The sequence below is a fragment of the Echinops telfairi genome, unplaced genomic scaffold (genome assembly GCF_000313985.2).
Source record: "Echinops telfairi isolate 266 unplaced genomic scaffold, ASM31398v2 ScPeMD7_12;HRSCAF=54, whole genome shotgun sequence".
Lineage (NCBI taxonomy): Eukaryota > Metazoa > Chordata > Mammalia > Afrosoricida > Tenrecidae > Echinops > Echinops telfairi.
In genome coordinates, this window is record NW_022103909.1 from 3098534 (window position 1) to 3116535 (window position 18002).

The window sequence follows — 18002 nt, forward strand, 5'->3', positions numbered from 1 at the left end:
GATCCCCCTCACCCCCCAGCAGGCTCAGGCACAAGGGATCACCCTCACTCCTCAGCAGACTCAGGCATTGGGGAGTGCCCTCACCCCCCAGCAGCCCCCTATGGAAATGAGGGCTCCAACCATCACATTATCCTCCAAGGACAAACCAGAAATTTCTGTTAAACTTCAGGAGCTCCAAGGGATCCCTCTTCCCCCTGAGGTGGGTCCTGAACAGAGGGTTACTTTACTCCCTGAAGAGGTCCCTCTTACTACTAAGCATAAACCAACGATGGGCATCTCCCCACCCCCAGAGAAGTCCTTGGATTTGGGGTTCACTCTTACACCTGAGGAGGCTCAGGCATTGAGGAATCTTCGCGATGGTAAACAGGCCCCAAGCGTACAGATGCCATTCCCCCACAAACAGGCACAAGGCTTAGGGCCCCCTCTCCCTCGGGAACAAGACCAGACAGAGAGGCCTGCTATGGCCCTTACACAGACGCAGGCGTCGTTCCTTCCAGAACAGCCCCATGCAATGCAGACGCCTCCACCTAAAGTAGCAGCTCAAGGATTGCAAGGACAGGTCCAAACACAGAGGGTTTCTCTCACACCAGAGCAGACCCAGGCACTGGGGCTTCCTCCCACTCCGGAACAGGCTCAGACACTAGGGGTCCCTCTCAGTTCTCAGCAGGCCCAAGCAGTAGTGACCTTTCTCACTAAAGAGCAGGCCAAAGCATTGGGGGTCCCTATCACTCTGGATAGTGTTCAGGAAGAATCCAAACCTCTTCAGCAGCCCCATGCTCTGAAGGTCAGTCAGGTACGGACCTCATCAACTCCAGAAGCTCCTCCCACTTTGGAACACATCCAGGAATCAGGAGTCCCCCTCATCCCTGAAAATGCCTGGGTATCAGCTACCACTCCCTTAGGACAACCCCAAGCACTAGGGGTTCCTCTTACCCCAGAACAGATCAAGGAATTACGTAAAGCCCATGACTTGAGATCTCCCTTGACCCTTGGGCAAGTCCAACCTTTGAGGGTCCCCATTGCCCCAGGACAGGCCCAGCCAGTGGATACCACTATCAGGCCTGGGGAGGACCTACCGTCAAGGGCAGCTTTCCCTGGAGAGCAGCTTTCCCAACACTGGACTGGCCTTCCTCCAGAACACACCCCCAAAGCCGGGAACTTTCCTGTTACTGCACACGCCTTCCCACCGGGTGCTCCTCCCATTTCTAAGCAGTCACCCATTCCTTCTATTGTCAAGCTATTTCAAGAACCGGCTTCCTTGGCATCAAAGTCTTCTAGGGGCCTGAGCCCGTTCCCGGAATCATCTGCTGGTTCTGAGACGCCCTTTGCACTTGAGGTCTCTCCTCCTCTGCAGATAGCTAAGTCTCTCATTAAGTCCCACGATGGCACTGGGGCAGCCTTCGTAACGGGGAGTGGTTCAGCCCCTGGGAAGTTCCTGGGACCACCGACTGTTCCTTCCTCTCTGCATTTCCTGACACCAGAGCTCGTCCCATCCCAGGGCCTTCTCACACCCCAGCCCTCCCCGATGTTCAAGACTGCTCTTACACCCAAAGTCCCACCCACCTCTGGACAGTTCCCCAGTCTGCCTCCTGGGCAGCATTTGATTGCTGGGGGCTCTTCCATCGCTGAGGATCTCAAGAAACCTAGACCCCCTAGCCTCCTCGAGCAGCGCCATCTGGCATCATGGTTCCCCCCCGTTCCGGGGCAACTTTCCACACCACATGTTCCTCCCACAGCATGGATGACTCCGACTCTTGAAAAAACCCCCAAAAACTTAACTTTTCCTGTCTCCGGGAAAAGTAAGGAAGGATTGGAAATGATTTCTCCTCTGTATTTGAAATCAACCGTGGGCCCTCCCAGTCCTCCGACGTTTGAGACACCACGAGCCCCTTTTACCACAAAGTCAGAAGACTCTGACCCGTTTGCAAAAACTCCGAGACTCCAAGATCCTTTAGCCCTGGAACAATTGAGATTAGCTCAGTCGCATCTCGCTGATTACAGGAAGATGCCAGCATCACCAACCCCTTCCATGGGCAAAGGGGTCCTTCCTACTCTCGTGAAGCCGCCGCCTCTCACTCAACAACCCAAACCATCTCAGACCTCACTTTCGGAATGGGACCAGGGATCCAGATTCCCTCCTATCGATAAGTCCTGGATACTGACCTCAGTGTCAGCTCTCAAGAAACCCAAATTAACCGTGCCTCCTTCCTCTCCCCAAGACCTGGAAGAGGACAAGTATTTTGTTGATGTGAAAGCTCAGAGACAGAACCTGGTACTCTTAAGTCAGGCCACAAAAACGTCTAGACTCCCTTCAAAGTTGTATACAAAAGCGAAAACGCTCATAACCGAGACACTTCATACGGACACAGTTCGACTGGGATACCTGTTCCGCAAATACATTGCCTACAGACTGATCCAACGCGCCAGGTAGATGTGATTATCTTATATCCAGTTTTCTGGGATAGTCTTGATTTCAACTGTTGCTCTATAGCTAGATTAATACTGTTGGATCATATGTTTTAAAAGATTTTCTTTTTATTGTTTTATTAGGGGTTCATACAACTCTTATCGCAATCCATACATATATCACTTGTGTAAAGCACATTTGTACATTTATTGCCCTCGTCATTCTCAAAACATTTGCTCTCCACTTAAGCCCCTGGCATCAAGTCAAGCAGTTGAAGGTAACAAACAGACCCTTCTATTTCAGAAAATAAGGGCAAGGTTATATACTTGATCCTTTTCATCTGTTTATGTCTTTAGCAGAGATGCTAAGGTTTATTTTGTGGATACTGGCTGGTCTTTGAAAAAAAAATCAGCTTCAAAAATGTAGATCTCCTTGCCAGTTGTTCTGAATGTCTTTTTTATCTTCGTGGGTCCACCCAAAGATGGATTATTCTTGAAATGAGCGATGGTGGATTATGTGTTAGGTGCTGCCATGAAAACTCTGCTGGTGAGGTGAACTGGTGGCAACAGGTTCCGGCCCTGATTTTTTTTTCTTTTAATGCAACCATCCGAAAAGCATCAGGACAAGTAACCGTTGGCCTGCCATCCTTAGCATTTGTGTTTGAGGTTACCAATCTATTCTCTAGGAGATTTTTTAAAAACAAATTACAGCTGGCCAATTAAAATGTATTGATAGAAAAGGCTATTGTTGATTATAGTAAAAACTTAGGTCATTTCTGCAACACATGTTTATTGGATGTCCATTATGAACCAACGATGGTTCTAGGTGCGAGGGGTGCAGCAGTGGAGAAGATAGGCCCACAATGCATGGCATCTGCGCCCAGACAGTGCTATAGAAATTCAGTATCTGACATCGTGGTGTTTTTTGGCTTTGCGCATGTGAAACCTGGTATTTTTATGGATGCCGTTTGTGTTAGACAGGGTTCTCTAGAGAGATAAAACCAAATTCCTGATAATATAATATATTTATTTATAAAGATAATTAGATATATAATGAGAAATGAACTGTTAAATCATATACAGATAAATATACAATACAAGAAGTAAACAGTTAAATTAGAAAGCACTATAAATGGCTTAGTGCAACTCACGTCCATGAGAGAAAGTTGAGAGACTAGCAGTCCTTCAAGTCTCTGTCTGATGCCAGATCTTCTTCTATTTGTAGAGAGAGCTAGGCTATGTCAGCACAGCAGACAATCACAAGGCAGGTCACAAACCACCAGTCCCCAGCTCCAGAGAAGTCTTAAAGGGACCTCATCTTACAGCAACACAGTCCACAGGCAAGGCGTCCCACAGGCAGTGTAGCCTTTAAATTGAGGCACAGAACAAGCAAGGCAGCCGCACACTGGTCCGATGATCACAGAGCGAGAGACAAGAAAGGCAAGGCTCACCAAGCCATCCTTCTCTCCGCCCCTCAGTCAATCCCTCCTGCGTTTATCAGCCAGGCTGGCACAATAAACTATCTCACCGTTCATATTATTCCTTTGAATACTGCCTGCTTGTTGATAATAAACATCTCTTAGGAACTAATTAAAAAACCATTCTTAATAAAAGAAAATAGGCAAAGCTCCCTGTTTTCCTGAAATTTACCTGTTTGTATCCTGAATTCACTAGGGAATTAGAGGCTGGAATAACACAACCTGGTGCAAACGAGCCTCTTTCAAGTTACAGTCAGACTTCTCTTTTCAAAGCTTAGGTCATCTGGAATTTGTTGGAAAATGTGTGTTTCCTCTATACTAGTCTTTAACTTTCTCTTTCCACACTGGCTAGCCCCATTCTTTCAAGCCTGTGTGCACATATGAACACTTTCATCCTCTTAAGAATTTTACATACCAGTTCCCTTATATCTTTTAGGCATTTAAAAAAACTATCAACATTTTCTTGTGTGTTCAGTGAATGTTTACATGGTAAATTAGGTTCTAATTTGATAATCTACAACATCTTGTTATTGATATTAGTTTCAATTTTCACAGTGTATCAACATTGCCTTATATCCTTTTCAACCTTCGCTATATTTAAATATTTTTAAAGCAGTACAGTCACATAGTATATTATCAGAACTATCTATATATTAGAATGAAAAGTTTCACCAACAAACCCTAACCCCAGACATCCAGACCCTTCCTGTAAGGCTACCAATGTGTGTGGCCAGAAATATTTTCTGTATAAATAGGAGCGCGTAAGTGCTCTTTCATCCCCTTTGAGCATATTTTAACCAATTTTGACTTGGGTGTTCTTATAGTATAACTTGGATATTCACTATTAGATCAGTTAGGTCTTCATTGGTAAAGAGTTCCAGAAAAAAAATTTTTAAGAGCTCTGGGAACTTTATTTTATGACTGTACAGCATTCCAAAATCTGGATTTACCAAAATCTTACTTAACCTCTGATAGACACAAATGTAATACATTAACAATAAAATCCCTAAGTTTGAAACGAAATGACAAACTTCGCAAAGTAGTGAAAAATGTGGAGGAAATTTCAAGACTATGCGAATAGACAGAAAAACAACATCAGGGAAGATTTGGTGTGAAAAAATGAAGCTTGTGAGGAAGCCTAGAAAATTCAGTAAATTAATATAAGTGAGTACTAAATAATGCATATATACAGCAAGTTTTAAGCTACTGATGGTAACTCATGAAAGAAGCCAAAGTCATTTTCTCTCTCTCTCTCTCTCTCTCTCTCTCTCTCTCTCCCACCCTCTCTTCATTTGAGAAACCCTGGTGGCATAGTGGATTATGTATTGGGCTGCTAACCAGAAGATCAGGAGTTCCAACCCACCAACTGCCCTGAGGGATAAAGATAAGGCTTTCAACTCGTTCTGCCCTGCCCTATAGGGTTATGAGTCAGCATTGATTTGATGACAGTGGAAGTGATGCCCCAAGGGGATGATCGATAATGTTCTCTAAAATAAAATGACAATGATGTTTCTAAGGTGAACCTGACATATATAAAACAAAGAAATATGAATGAATTGGGGGATTGCACTTAATTCTAGCCCCAATCTAAGACATATAGATTAGTTCTTATTGACACGGTCCTGCTTGATGCTCCACTTAATGAAGAGATCACTGAAGATACAGTGCTACGGCAAAGTCTGGTGAGGAAACTAAATGGTGCCGGCCATCAGAAAGAATAATGTCTGGGGGTCTTAAAGACGTCCGAAATAAGCAGCCAGCTAAGCAAGGAGTCAACTAAGTCCACTTGGAAGAAGCACACCAGCCTGTGTGATCCAAGGATTGCAAACAATAGAATCCAAATCTAAAGGAGGGAGTTTCATTAGTTTTTAAATTGTGAGCAGCTGGTTTTTAGAAGGTGAATGACAGTAGAAGCCCACAATCCATTTCCAGGATCTACACATGGATTAAGCCTCCGGTGAATTCCCTCCAGTCACAGTCGAGCCTTGTTAGCAGACGGAGAGCATTGTAAAGAGAGAATGTGGTAAACCTAGTTAGGTCAACATGTTACATCTTATCGTTTGATCTCCATTTTGACCAATTTTAAAGCTGTTTTACCTTTTTATAAAAGTGAAAGTGAAATACACATGGATTAAGCTCGTGGTGAATCCCCTCTGACCATGGACCAGGGGTGCCAATAGCTTTGCTGTCATGCAGACTGCACTGGAAAGTGGACTGTTGCAGATGCAGTTAGGTTACAATTTAGCACCCTATCATTTGATTTCCCTTATAATCTAATTAGATTTGTTCCGATTTTTAATATTTTCTGCTTCCATTTTGATTGACGTTTTTATGTTTTATTTTATTATTCTTGCTAGTTTTTAAATGTGTTTTTTTTTTGTATAAGAAATCCAGGATAGATAAACCTATAGCCACAGGAACTGGATTCACGGTACCTTAGGAGCATGGCAGGAGAGGCTGGGGGGAAATGGGAAGCTAATAACAATGAGTACAAAAATGAAAAAAATGTTCTAAAACTAACTGTGGTGATGATTGTACAAGTCTTCTTGATGTGACTGAACTATTCAATTGTAATGACAAATTACATGTCAATAAAACAGTTGAAAAACCCAGAGGGGCAGGTCTTCTCTGTCCTAGAAGGTCACTGTGAGTCTAATGGATTCCGTGGCTGTGAGGTTTTTGTTTCTTTGCTTGGTTTTAATGTGTCTTCTGGGCTAAACATTGGATTACTAGCCACAGAGTTTGTGGTTCAAGTCCACCAACTGCATTGCAGAACAATGAAGCTGTCTGCTTCCATAAAGAGCTACAATCTAGAAATGCTAAGGAGTAGCTCTACAGTTCTACTCCGTCTCATATAGGACTACCATCAGTCAGAATTGATTCCATGGTAATGAGGCAATTTTTATTATTTTGTCCCCTACGATATCTTTTATTTCAAATAGGCACATTGAAAATTGTAATATATTGCAATAATATAAAGCAACTTACTGAAATATCAGCAAATCCCATGAAGAGTTGGTAAAACTTTGATAGGTAGATTTTTGAAAATTTAATCATATAGCAAACTAGATTAACGTCTAGTTAAGCAGGCCTCCCACCCTAATCCACTCCCCTTCTACTGACTGGAGATAGGGTGAGAATCGAACGTAATGGAGCCCAGGTTTGCTGACTATATCATTATCAGTCTAATTCTTGCTTTCTCCTCCTCCTCCTCCTCCTCCTCCTCCTTCTTCTTCTTCTTCTTCAAGAAACAACATAAGCAAACAATTACAAGACATCCAAAACACCGGGAAAGGCTACGAGACCCGGAACCTCTGCATCATGCTGAGTCGGATTGATGACTACCAGAAAAAGGTGCTGCAAACCTGGACAGAGAAGCAGACGTCTCTGGTGCAGAAGCGGACTCGGTGCCTGAGGAAGATGACAGCCTTGTTTACACAGGTGTGTGCCCTTCTCTCGCCCCAGGTGCTGTAGGAAAAACCAAAGTGGTAATAAGCCTTTGAGCATAGCATTGCCTGAGAAATTCCTCCATTGACCCAGAGCAGGATTCCTGCCAGACTCTCTCAATGAGAACAAAAAGAGAGGAAGAGACGTCTAGAACATTCAACTTCTTCTAGCAATCCCACATCTACCAGTCTCTCTCTCTGTGACTTCTTGAAGTCATTGCTCGCCAATTGATTATTGGTGTTTCGTTTTCTCCTTAAAACTACCAGGAAGCAACTTTTCATGTCATGGTTTACCGAAAGAAAATGAGGCTTAACTTGCTTACATAACACCATTAAACACCAATTGCTTTTTATTATCTCCCAGAGATACTCATCAAATTGGTCATTAATATGCTTTGGGGCTGCAAAAAAAAAAAAAGGCTCTTTAAAATGTTAAAAAGCAAGATATCATTTTGAGGACTAAGATGTGCTTGGCCCAAACCATGTTTTATATATATATATCCCCCCCACCCCCAAGCCATGGTATTGACAATTGCTTCAGAAGCATGTGAAAGCTGCAGAATACGTAAGAATGACCGCAGAAGAATTGATGCCTTTGAACTACTGGCAAAAGGACACTGAATGTAATTACATGGACTTCCAGAAGAATGCACTAATCTATCTTGAGGAAGCACATCCAGAATGTTCCTTATTTATTTATTTTTTTTAATTCTCTGTATGTGGGTCTTTGTTAAATTAGAATATATTTTACAATGCAAGAGAAGTCTGGACATGAGCCAGGATAGTCAGCCACACAGGGGGCTGCACCAATGCTGCCATCCCATCCGCCCCTCACCAGGCGCAGAGGTCTCTGGGGAGGGGCCAGGGACTCGGCCTCCTGCTGTGTCTGCACTTCAAGGTGAGGCGGGGGCGGCAGCAGCAGATCAAGGTGGCCCCGCGGTCAAAGCAAGGTGAGGAAGCAGCAGGACAGAGGGCATGGGCAGGAGCGCTGGGCGTCCACGGGGAGGGACCCTGGAGGCGAGCGTGCACACGAGGGGTGCAGCTCAGCTCACCTCACAAAGCAGGGCCTTTCCCGACTAAGGAATAAAGCGTTCATGAAGGAGGCAGCAGAGGGTCTGAGGACTGAGCCCAAGCCCCCATGAGGCCAGCCAGCCCAAGTGATAACCCACATGGCAGTGGCCAGTCTCCAAAGTCCCCCTTCCTGGCACCATGGCTACTGGAGCTGCCCATTATGTCAGTCCTCTGTGTTACTCTTGTCCCCCAGAATGTTCCTTAAAAGCATATGCTTAAAAAAAAAAAGGTGTATACTTTCGGCAGGTTACCCGGACATCCTGAAGGAGGCCATCATGCTTGGTAAAGCAGAGGGTCAGTGAAAAAGCAGCAGACCCTTTATGGGCTGGGTTGACACGGTAGCTGCAACAACAGGCTCAAACATCGCAACAAGGGTGAGGATGAGGCAGGGTTTCATTTTGCTGAGTGTAGGGTGGCTCTGAGTTGGAACTGACTTGATAACATCCAACAACAATCAACTTGTTTGGGGGGTGATAACCCACCGCTGCTGAGTCCATTCCAACTCATAGGGGCCTTACGGGGCAGAGTAGAAGTCCTCGATGGGGTTGCTAATGCTATGAACCTTTCTGGGAGCAGACATCCTCCTCTTTATGCCATGGAGTGGCTAGTGAGTTCAGCCAGCAACTCAATGCTTAGTCCACGACACCACCAGGGCTCCTACTTGGCAATTAGAGTAACCTTCTGAAAGGTTATGAAGCTGAAGTCAGAGTTATTTGTTCTGATATTATGTGATTAGGCTAATGAATACCCTGAGTTGGAGTCGAAAGGCAGCAGGCGTTGGATGATCTCCAGACATGAAGAAGGAATAATAAAAAGCCAGAGAGAGAAGTGGATAGACCTGAATAACTGCCTTGTACTGGGCTGGAGTGGTGAAGAGGCTTGGCTCGATTACAAGGTTGTCTGTATTCATATCAGCTCTGCCACATACTAGTTACACGACCTTGGGCAAGCTCATTGAGTTTTCTGAGTCTCAGAGTCCCACAGTAACAGTATTTACTTCATAAGTTTATTGTAAATATGAAACGAGCGAACATATGAAAAGGGCTTAACAGTTTGCAATAGCAAGAAACTGCCCAACAGCGGAAGATTGGATAAAGAAACTGTGGTACATACACACAATGGAATACTATGCAACCCTAAAAAATGATGAAAGCATGAAACACCGCATGACACAGAAAGACCTGTAAACCATTATGCTGCGTGTAGTTAGTCAATCACAAAAGGCTAAATACCGTATGAGTCCACTACTACAAGGAGAAATGCTAATTAAACAAATCTTAGAAATTAATTCCAAAACAAAGGGGTAGAAAGTCTGCCTACTGGCCATGAACCTCAAAAGAGGAGCCCTCACATCGGCTGGGGTCCCTCCTTCAAGCAGGGGGAAAGGGAAAAGAGCATCTATTTGATGCCACACAACATTGAGACAAGGCTGCGACAGATCAACCTGCCTTCCACAGCCATGAGAGGAGAACCTCACTGGAAAGTCAAGTTGCGACCAGGGGAGGGGAGCCTCTACCTTCCAGAGGAGGCACTGATATTTCTGTTGGTGGGTCTGGTGGATAAATGAGGAGGAACAACCTCACATTGGGAAGAAAGTTGTTGAACAATAATTGTAGGGAATCTTAAGGGGACAATAAACCAGATTCTATGTTCCTGGGTAAACACTACAAATATGTTTCTACCCAACCCTTGGTGAACCACGCCATGGAATAAGCACTAGGATGACCTTAGACACTGGCCTTACAGGCAACATAGCACTCCCCAAGGGCCACACCAGAAGGGCTCAATGTGGAAGCCCAATTCAACAAACTGGGCCCTTGGACTTAGGACTGAAATTCCCCCATAGAAGAGGAAGCAAAGGGTGGCTGCCCCAAGATTGTGGAAATGGCAGTTGTTGGACCTTGGGTGACACTCCTGGCTTAGTGTGTTTACAAGGAAAGGGGACCCAGAACCACCCTATATTTAGTCCCTCCATGCTCTCCTTATATTAGTATGACAAGTTTGAATCTGATAGGCAAGGATCTGCACTTGGAAGAAATGATACAGGAAATGTTCCCCTAGCACCAATCCCCAAGCTCAGTGTGAACAGAAATCAATTTGGAGCAGTCACTGTGATTTGATGCCCAAGAAGAACCCAATTGCTATCGACGACGAACTCCTTTTCAAGGAGGAGGTCATGTGGCCAAAAAGGTTGTCCACATGCCAAGGCAGCCCAAACTAGTGCTGCACAAGAATGTGCCCAACCTTCACGTCATGCAGGCCACGCAGTATCTCAAGTCACGATCCTAAGTGAAGGAAGTTTGCCTGGAGACATTTCTGCTGGTACCTTACCAGCACCTCCAGGATGACCTCCATCTGTCCCCTGAGAGTGTGCCTGAGACTGGCAGGCCACGACCCAAAAGTCTAGAGCAACTGGTGATACTGATGGGAGGGGAGGCCAACAGAGACTCTTCCAGAGGGAACCTGCCATGGAATTCCAGTTCAGAGGCAGATTTGTGTTGAATAAGCTTGTAAACAAGAAGAAGAAAAAAATCAATCTGTACAAAGCAACAACTCATGGATCGCAGCTCGAAGTTGGTCTGTACTCACCTAAATCATCAATACCATCTTAGATTCTATTTTATTGGATAATTTATTGATGCTATCAACACAATTGCTTTATACTCCAGCAGGATGATTGGCTTCCCGTGACTGGTTCCTGACCACCTTGCTGTGAATGACACAGCTCACCCCGTCATGCAGCTTCACGTGCCGCTTCGGAAATGTCTCTGATGGCCGTGGCCTCCGCTGTGTTTCCTGTGACGAACTTCTTAATGGCCTTGGCTTTGGGCGCGCAGCGGGCGCAGTTCTGCAGCGAATGGGCTGCACATGGCCGCGGCCTTTCTAAGCATGACCGTTGTTTCACTTTTTCTTTGTCATCTCGGAAGCAAGGACTCAAGAGAAGCCCTTTTGTTTTTGTTTTGGTTCTTGTTGATTTTTGTTTTTGTCAATGTGACCGCCAAAGTCCTTTATAACCCAGGGACAAGCAGATGGATTCTGGGATCCCACTGAACTCTAGCCCCATCCAGTTAGAATTGATGACATGGCCATGCTCCATACTCACCTTCGTGAAATGATCCCTGAAGATCAGGGTGCTACGGCAAAGTGTGGTGAAGAAAGCGGATGGTGTCCGGCTATCCACTGGAATAGTGTCTGGGGTCTTAAAGGCTTGCACTCAAACAAGCAGCCATCTAAGTGAGGGGTCCATGAAGTCCACGCGGAAGAAGCACCCCAGCCTGTGTGATCCCAAAATGACCATAACAAAATCCAAATAGGATGAAGGGAAAAGTATCAGAGCTTAAATTGTGAAGATCCAGTTTGTAGAGGGCAGTGGAGGACAGTGGGAGCCCAAAGTCCGTGTGCAAATCTGCCTCTGGCAGATCCCCTCCAGCCACAGGCAAGGGGCTGGAACAGCTGTGCTATCAGACAGAGGGGACCGTCAATTTGATGATGGTGGATCCAGCCAGGGTATACTATGATCCTTGGTCAGTTGACCTCCCTCCTGACACATCCGGAATTTGCTCTAGGCTAATTGTTCCACGACAGAAATTTCTTCTCCGGCTTTTTAATATTGATTTTCTTACTCTTTATTTTTATGTTTATCTTTATATAATTTTCTTCTTTCTGTTTTGTTTCTGTGAAGTTTCTCAGTTTATGCAGCACAGAAGGAGTAGATGCACAGAGACAATAGCAGACACAATGGTTTATCTGGGACGGGGGCAGGGAGTGGAGGGCCGGGAGAGTGAGGGGATTTGATGCTCAAACAATGAATATGGGAGGGGAGGAGAGAGCATTAAACCGATTGGGATGTATATAAACTCTTCTAAAAAGCGATTTAACTGTGGAAGAGAGGACAGGAATAGGATGTGTGCAGACAAATTCTCTATGCTCATACTAGTCTGGAAGGCCAAGGCGCTGGTGAAGGAAGGCCTTCACGTTTGTGAGCTGGAGATTCATCTCAGTCACGTTCTCCTAAGTAAAGATCATTCCCACGATATCACCCCATGGTAGTGCTACTATAACAATAGTTCTTACAGGCACATGGCTGACCACTATGTGGCCAGCAGCCCTTATCTACGGGAGCAGACATGTTTCTATCGTTCTCCCCACTCAGGGGACAGTAACTCCCTTCTACCTGCTGCCAGTATTGGGTTTCTCCCCCAATGAGCCCTGGAACATCTAGGGCAGTGGTTCTCAGCCTTCCTCATGCCAGTGACCCTTTCATACAGTTCCTCATGTGGTGGTGACCCCCCAACCATAGCATTATTTCCGTTGCTACTTCATCAATGTCATTTTGCTACTGTTATGAATGGTCATGTAAATATCTGGTATGCAGGATGTATTTTCATTGTTACAAATGGAACATAATTAAAGCATAGCGATGAATCACAAAAACTATGCAATTATATACAGTGAAATATTTATTCCTAGTGATAAGTAAATGAAATTTTGTCTTGAAGCCTATTATAGCATGGGTAACAGTCTTGATGCCAGGTACTCGTATGTGGGCGGATCTGCATGTGTTTTCTGATGGTCTTAGGCGACCCCTGTGAAAGGGTCGTTTGACCCCCAAAGGGGTCGCAACCCACAGGTTGAGAACCGCTGATCCTAGGGTAAGCCACTGCCCACCTACTTACGTATAGACTGACTGTGATTGATGGGGCTTGCTAGCCCCAAGATTATATAAGCCTGTTGGAGAATACATTCTTTCTCTCGTTCCTAGCTTCATGGAAGAGGCGAGCCCTTGCACACTTTGTCTCTTGTCCTTTATTCTTTCCGTTTAATCCCACAATTGCTCCACAGAACCCATTTGGCTGTGAGGCTGGACCTTATAGAGACTGGAGGGGAAGAATGTGCAATTCTATGGAAAAAGGATCTATAATATAGTCGGGGGCCAACCCATATGACTCTCCCAAGATTCCAGTCTTTTATTCGATGGCTTCCTTTTTCTGATTTGATTTTGGTTTTGTTTTTAGCTCCAAAGGACGTATAACTTGACTCTCAGTCAACCTCGAGTGATTATCAGTGAAAAGCAGATACGTGCCTCTACTGAATTCATTCATCACCCAGTACTAGACCTACTAATGGAAGAGAAGAGACCACCTGACACACTCAGGAAACTCAGGTACATAGTAAAAAGATTAACATTAAAGTTCCTTTAGATGATATATGGGACCTAATCTCTCCCCACTGTCCAACAATTATAGTCACTGAGGATAGCCAAGCAGATTCTAAGAATAATCGTTTCCTTAGCTAGTTTAGCAAGAGGCTTATTTACACATATTTCTACTTATATGTTCAACATTGGATTTTGAGTATTTTTTTAATGAAGCTGATTCTTAAGAAACGAATTATGTTAATATTAAATAGGGAATCGAGACGCATTATATCCTCCCCTTAACTTTTCTTGTTCCTCTTTTAAGAAAGCAGAAACTTTGGGAAGGAGAGGAAGGCGATTATTGTGGGGAGGGCATTAACTTCCATCTAGTCTGTAAGGGCGTGCTTTAGGAAGCTAAGAAGGTAGTGTTTAAATGAATTGCTTGGTGAAGGAACTGCAACTTTGGTAACTGTTTTGGCAGATTCTGCTTTTTCACCTCTTTCTGAAGTTGGCACAGCTGAATGGTCCTGAGTGATGCCAGGCAAGGTCGTTGTAGGTCAAAATCCAAATCCAAATCTGTGGCCATGGAGTCTAGGCCGATCCATAGCAGCCCAGCAGGACACGTGGAATTGTCCCCAGAGGGTTTCCACGGCTGTAGATCTTTAGGGGGCAACTGATGGGTTGGAACTGCTGAGACTGTCCTTGAGACTACGCCACCAGAGTCCCTGTTTTAGAACAAGGCGGCGGTAAAAGAAAAGAAGGAAATTAAATTCGCATACTGGAGTATACGTTATGTATTTTCGATACTTCCAATTAACGTTCCCTGATTTCTCTAGACCACAAAAGGACCAGATGGAGGCCATCTGGAACACGGAGCTGTCCTCTTCCAGCTACCCAGTCACAGAGAAGAAATCCCTGCATTCACTCTGGGCCCAGCTGGGTGGATACCCAGATATCCCTAGGCTGCTCCAGTTAGACATTCAGTCCACCTTCAGAAAATCTCTTGCATCCATTCAGTCACAGTAAGTCAAGGCCTGGGCCACATTGGAAATCGGGCCTTTGGCCAAACAAATGGAATTTTTTATTTCTCCCACTTGACTTTTTCCTGCAGCTTGAAAGTGCTTGGAAGGACATTATGTCCACACCGATCTAAAATAAAAACAAAGCAAAAGCAACAACAAAATAGTTGCCATCAAGTTGGTTCCCACTCAAGGCAACTCCACCCATGCTAGAGTACGACTGCACCCCATAGAGGCTTCCCATGACTGCTCTTCTCCTTTTTTAATCATTTTATTAGGGGCTCATACAACTCTTATCACAATCCATCCATCCATCCATCCATCCATCCATTGTGTAAAGCACATTTGTACCTTCATTGCCCTCCTCATTCTCAAAACATTTGCTCTCCACTTAAGTCCCTGGCATCAGTTCCTCATTTTTACATACACACCCCCCCCATGAACCCTTGATAATTTATAAATTATTATTTTGTCATATCTTACACTGTACAATGTCTCCCTTCACCCACTTTTCTGTTGTCCGTCCCCCAGGGAGAAGGTTATATGTAGATCCTTGTCATTGGTTCCCCCTTTCCACCCCACCCTCCCTCCACCCTCCCGGTATCTCCACTCTCACCACTGGTCCTGAAGGGTTCATCTGTCCTGGGTTCCCTGTGTTTCCAGTTCCTATCTGTACAGTGCACATCCTCTGGCCATGACCGGTTTTTTGAAGTAGGTTGCCAGGCCTTTCTTCTGAGGTCAGAAAATACTATAAGCAACTTCAACATTTTTGTTTGTTTGTTTTTCCCTCTCATCATAAGTCTGCAGATGTCTCTAATGAAGAACACAAACCAAACAATGACAATAGAACTAATTATAATACATTAAACCTAATGGAATGCTAGAGAGGTCCACTGGAAGTTCCACTCCGGATTCTGTCATCGGAAGTACCAGGAGGACCATCTGAGAAGGCCTTTTTATCCACATCCTGACTCAGCAGGTGGCAGGACCTGACATGCAGGCATCCTATCTAGGCCCAATTTGAAGTTCCCTAGCTTCTTATCTCCCAGGATGCACTAAAGAGATTTGGAGAAAATAAGACACTCTTATAGTTGCACATTTCAAATTCTGTTGGACTAGATTATCTCTTACACCACTGCGATTCTTCCCGCTAGAAGGGGTGAGCTATGAAGTCTACACTGCTTCTTTCAGGGAAGGAAATCCTTTAATGATTAACCGAGAATTTTAAAAATTGAACTCCCTTTTCCTGAAAGAGCTTATAGGAGCACTCTGATTTTTTTTTCCCCTCGATCTTCATGTACCTTGCATCCATAGTAGGAAGATCCCATTGCAAGGACCCCAGATCCAAGGGATATATTCCACTCTCAGCTCTTCTTTCTTGGTAGTAGCGGATCCTCCTTTTTGCTCACTTCTCTCTCCTCTTAGCTCTTGTAAGATTAAAGGTGTTTGCCGTGATCATCCAGGGAAACGCCTCTTAAATTAGATGAGGGCTGTTTCAAGATTAAGGTGTGGCGGCCCACCTTCAATCCTCTTCCTGTTTGAGCACACAGTTCACTTCCTGGGGGATGGTCACATAATGCCATTATATTACGCCATAATGTTACTGCCGATCCACTGAGACTCATAGCCCAACCAAATGGGCCCACATTTGGGAGCACGTTTCAATCCAGGACTCCAAAATGACAACCAGCCTCACTGCCATCTGTCAATTCCAACCCTACAGGATGGAGCAGAACAGGCCCTGGGGGCAGTACTGGCAGCAGAAAGCCTGGTGGTTTCTCTCTGGTTCACAGGCCCACACGCAACCCACGATGCCCCCGAGGCTGCTCGGTCTGGACACAGGTCCTGTTTATTTTACCTTGTGGTGGGTCAAGTGTAAGCCGAGTCTTTTTCTCCCTCTGGCTTTAGTTTTTTCTACTTTCACCTAGTCTCAGCTTACACGATCACTTCTCCCAAGACGCCTTTTCTGACCTGCCTCTGTGCTCCCTTTGCGTCTTGCGATGAAGACTCTCCTGGCATAGACCAACTGCTTCATTCTGTAGCCCTCCCCAGCCCTCCATTTTCAACAATACAAGGGGCCTTCAGAGAGTTCTTGGGAGAAATTCTATTATCTTTGCCATTTTCCCACAAACATGTTGAAGGACCTCTTCTACATACTGGGGACATTAGGTACTGTTGTGTTCACCGGCCTCTACTTTCGGTCCCGTCATAAATATCTCTTGACGATTGACCGTGTGCCAGGCACTGCGACGGAGCCCTGGGATCCGGCACGCGCCATCACCGTGGGCAAAGATTCCGTGTTATCTTCTGGAACACAAACACTGAACAACTTTCCTGCCCACCCGCCTCCGCCCCACTCCCGCCCCTGCAGTTCCCCTTTCTTCCTGTTCCCAAGAGCTGTGACGGAAACTTCCTGAGATGAAGACTGGCATTTTTTCTCCCCTCTTGCTGCCTTGATGTGTTTGTGATGCTTGGACCAACGACTAACTTTTGCAACCTTGGGGGGATAACCATGAGAACAAGAAGTCAACACGCAAAGACAGGGGCAGAAAGACCAAAGAAACCGGCTCCTACATGACCGAGCTGCTGGAACAGCCTTGGGAACCCCTGCCTCTGGGCTTTGTGTTAAGTGAGCAATAAGTGGCCTATGGTTTGGACCCCCAGGAGACCACTCTTAGTCAAAGATTCTGACACCTGCGGTCAAAAATATTGCTCTAACTAATGTCCTCGGTTTGTATTCTGTTCTCTCGAGAAAGCCTTGCCTCTCCCTTATTGCCCGTAATTGCCATGCGTCCAGACCACAGGTTCCCAAACATCTGTGGCCTACCGTCCCTTTTTCCAGAAAAAAAAAAATGTATTCAACACCCTACTGGCCATTACAAATTTTTGTTCTGTAGCCCACAAGGCAAGATAAAATTTAGGACTCAGCTTTTGCACACCCCTCACCCCAGCCCCAGGATCGTTCCAGCACCACTTGGGAAACACGGCTAGAGACTCCCATGGTATCCTAAACAGATTATTCTCCCATTTGATTGACTGCGTATTTTCTCAATGTCTTTTTAAAAATCAGTTTATTAAGGGCTCTTACAGCTCTTATCACAATCCATCCATCCATCCATTGTGTCAAGCACATTTGTACATGTGTTGCCATCATCATTTTCAAAACATTTTCTTTCTACTTGAGCCCTTGGTATCAGCTCATTTTCCCCCTTCCCTCCCTCCCTCCCTCCCTCATGAGCCCTTGATAATTTATAAATTATTATTTTGTCATGTCTTACACTGTCTGTTTCCCTCCCTTCACCCACTTTTCTGTTGTCCGTCCCCCAGGGAGGAGGTTATATGTAGATCCTTGTCATTGGTTCCCCCTTTCCACCCCACCCTCCCTCCACCCTCCCGGTATCTCCACTCTCACCACTGGTCCTGAAGGGTTCATCTGTCCTGGGTT

General features: G+C 45.2%; 1 protein-coding gene and 1 non-coding gene across 2 annotated transcripts in view; both read left to right on the forward strand.

The window, feature by feature from the left end:
• Positions 1-18002, forward strand: part of FAM186A (family with sequence similarity 186 member A) — a 70723-nt gene that overhangs the window by 46231 nt on the left and 6490 nt on the right. The window contains exons 5-8 of the mRNA XM_030884749.1: positions 1-2427; positions 7133-7325; positions 13417-13565; positions 14375-14560. The exon at positions 1-2427 is cut by the window's left edge and continues 30 nt beyond it. Coding sequence (XP_030740609.1) covers positions 1-2427; positions 7133-7325; positions 13417-13565; positions 14375-14560 — 2955 coding nt within the window. The remainder of the gene's footprint in view (positions 2428-7132; positions 7326-13416; positions 13566-14374; positions 14561-18002) is intronic.
• Positions 3271-3375, forward strand: LOC115868579. The gene has a single exon (XR_004045676.1). It is a non-coding gene; the product is annotated as a small nucleolar RNA SNORA8 (small nucleolar RNA).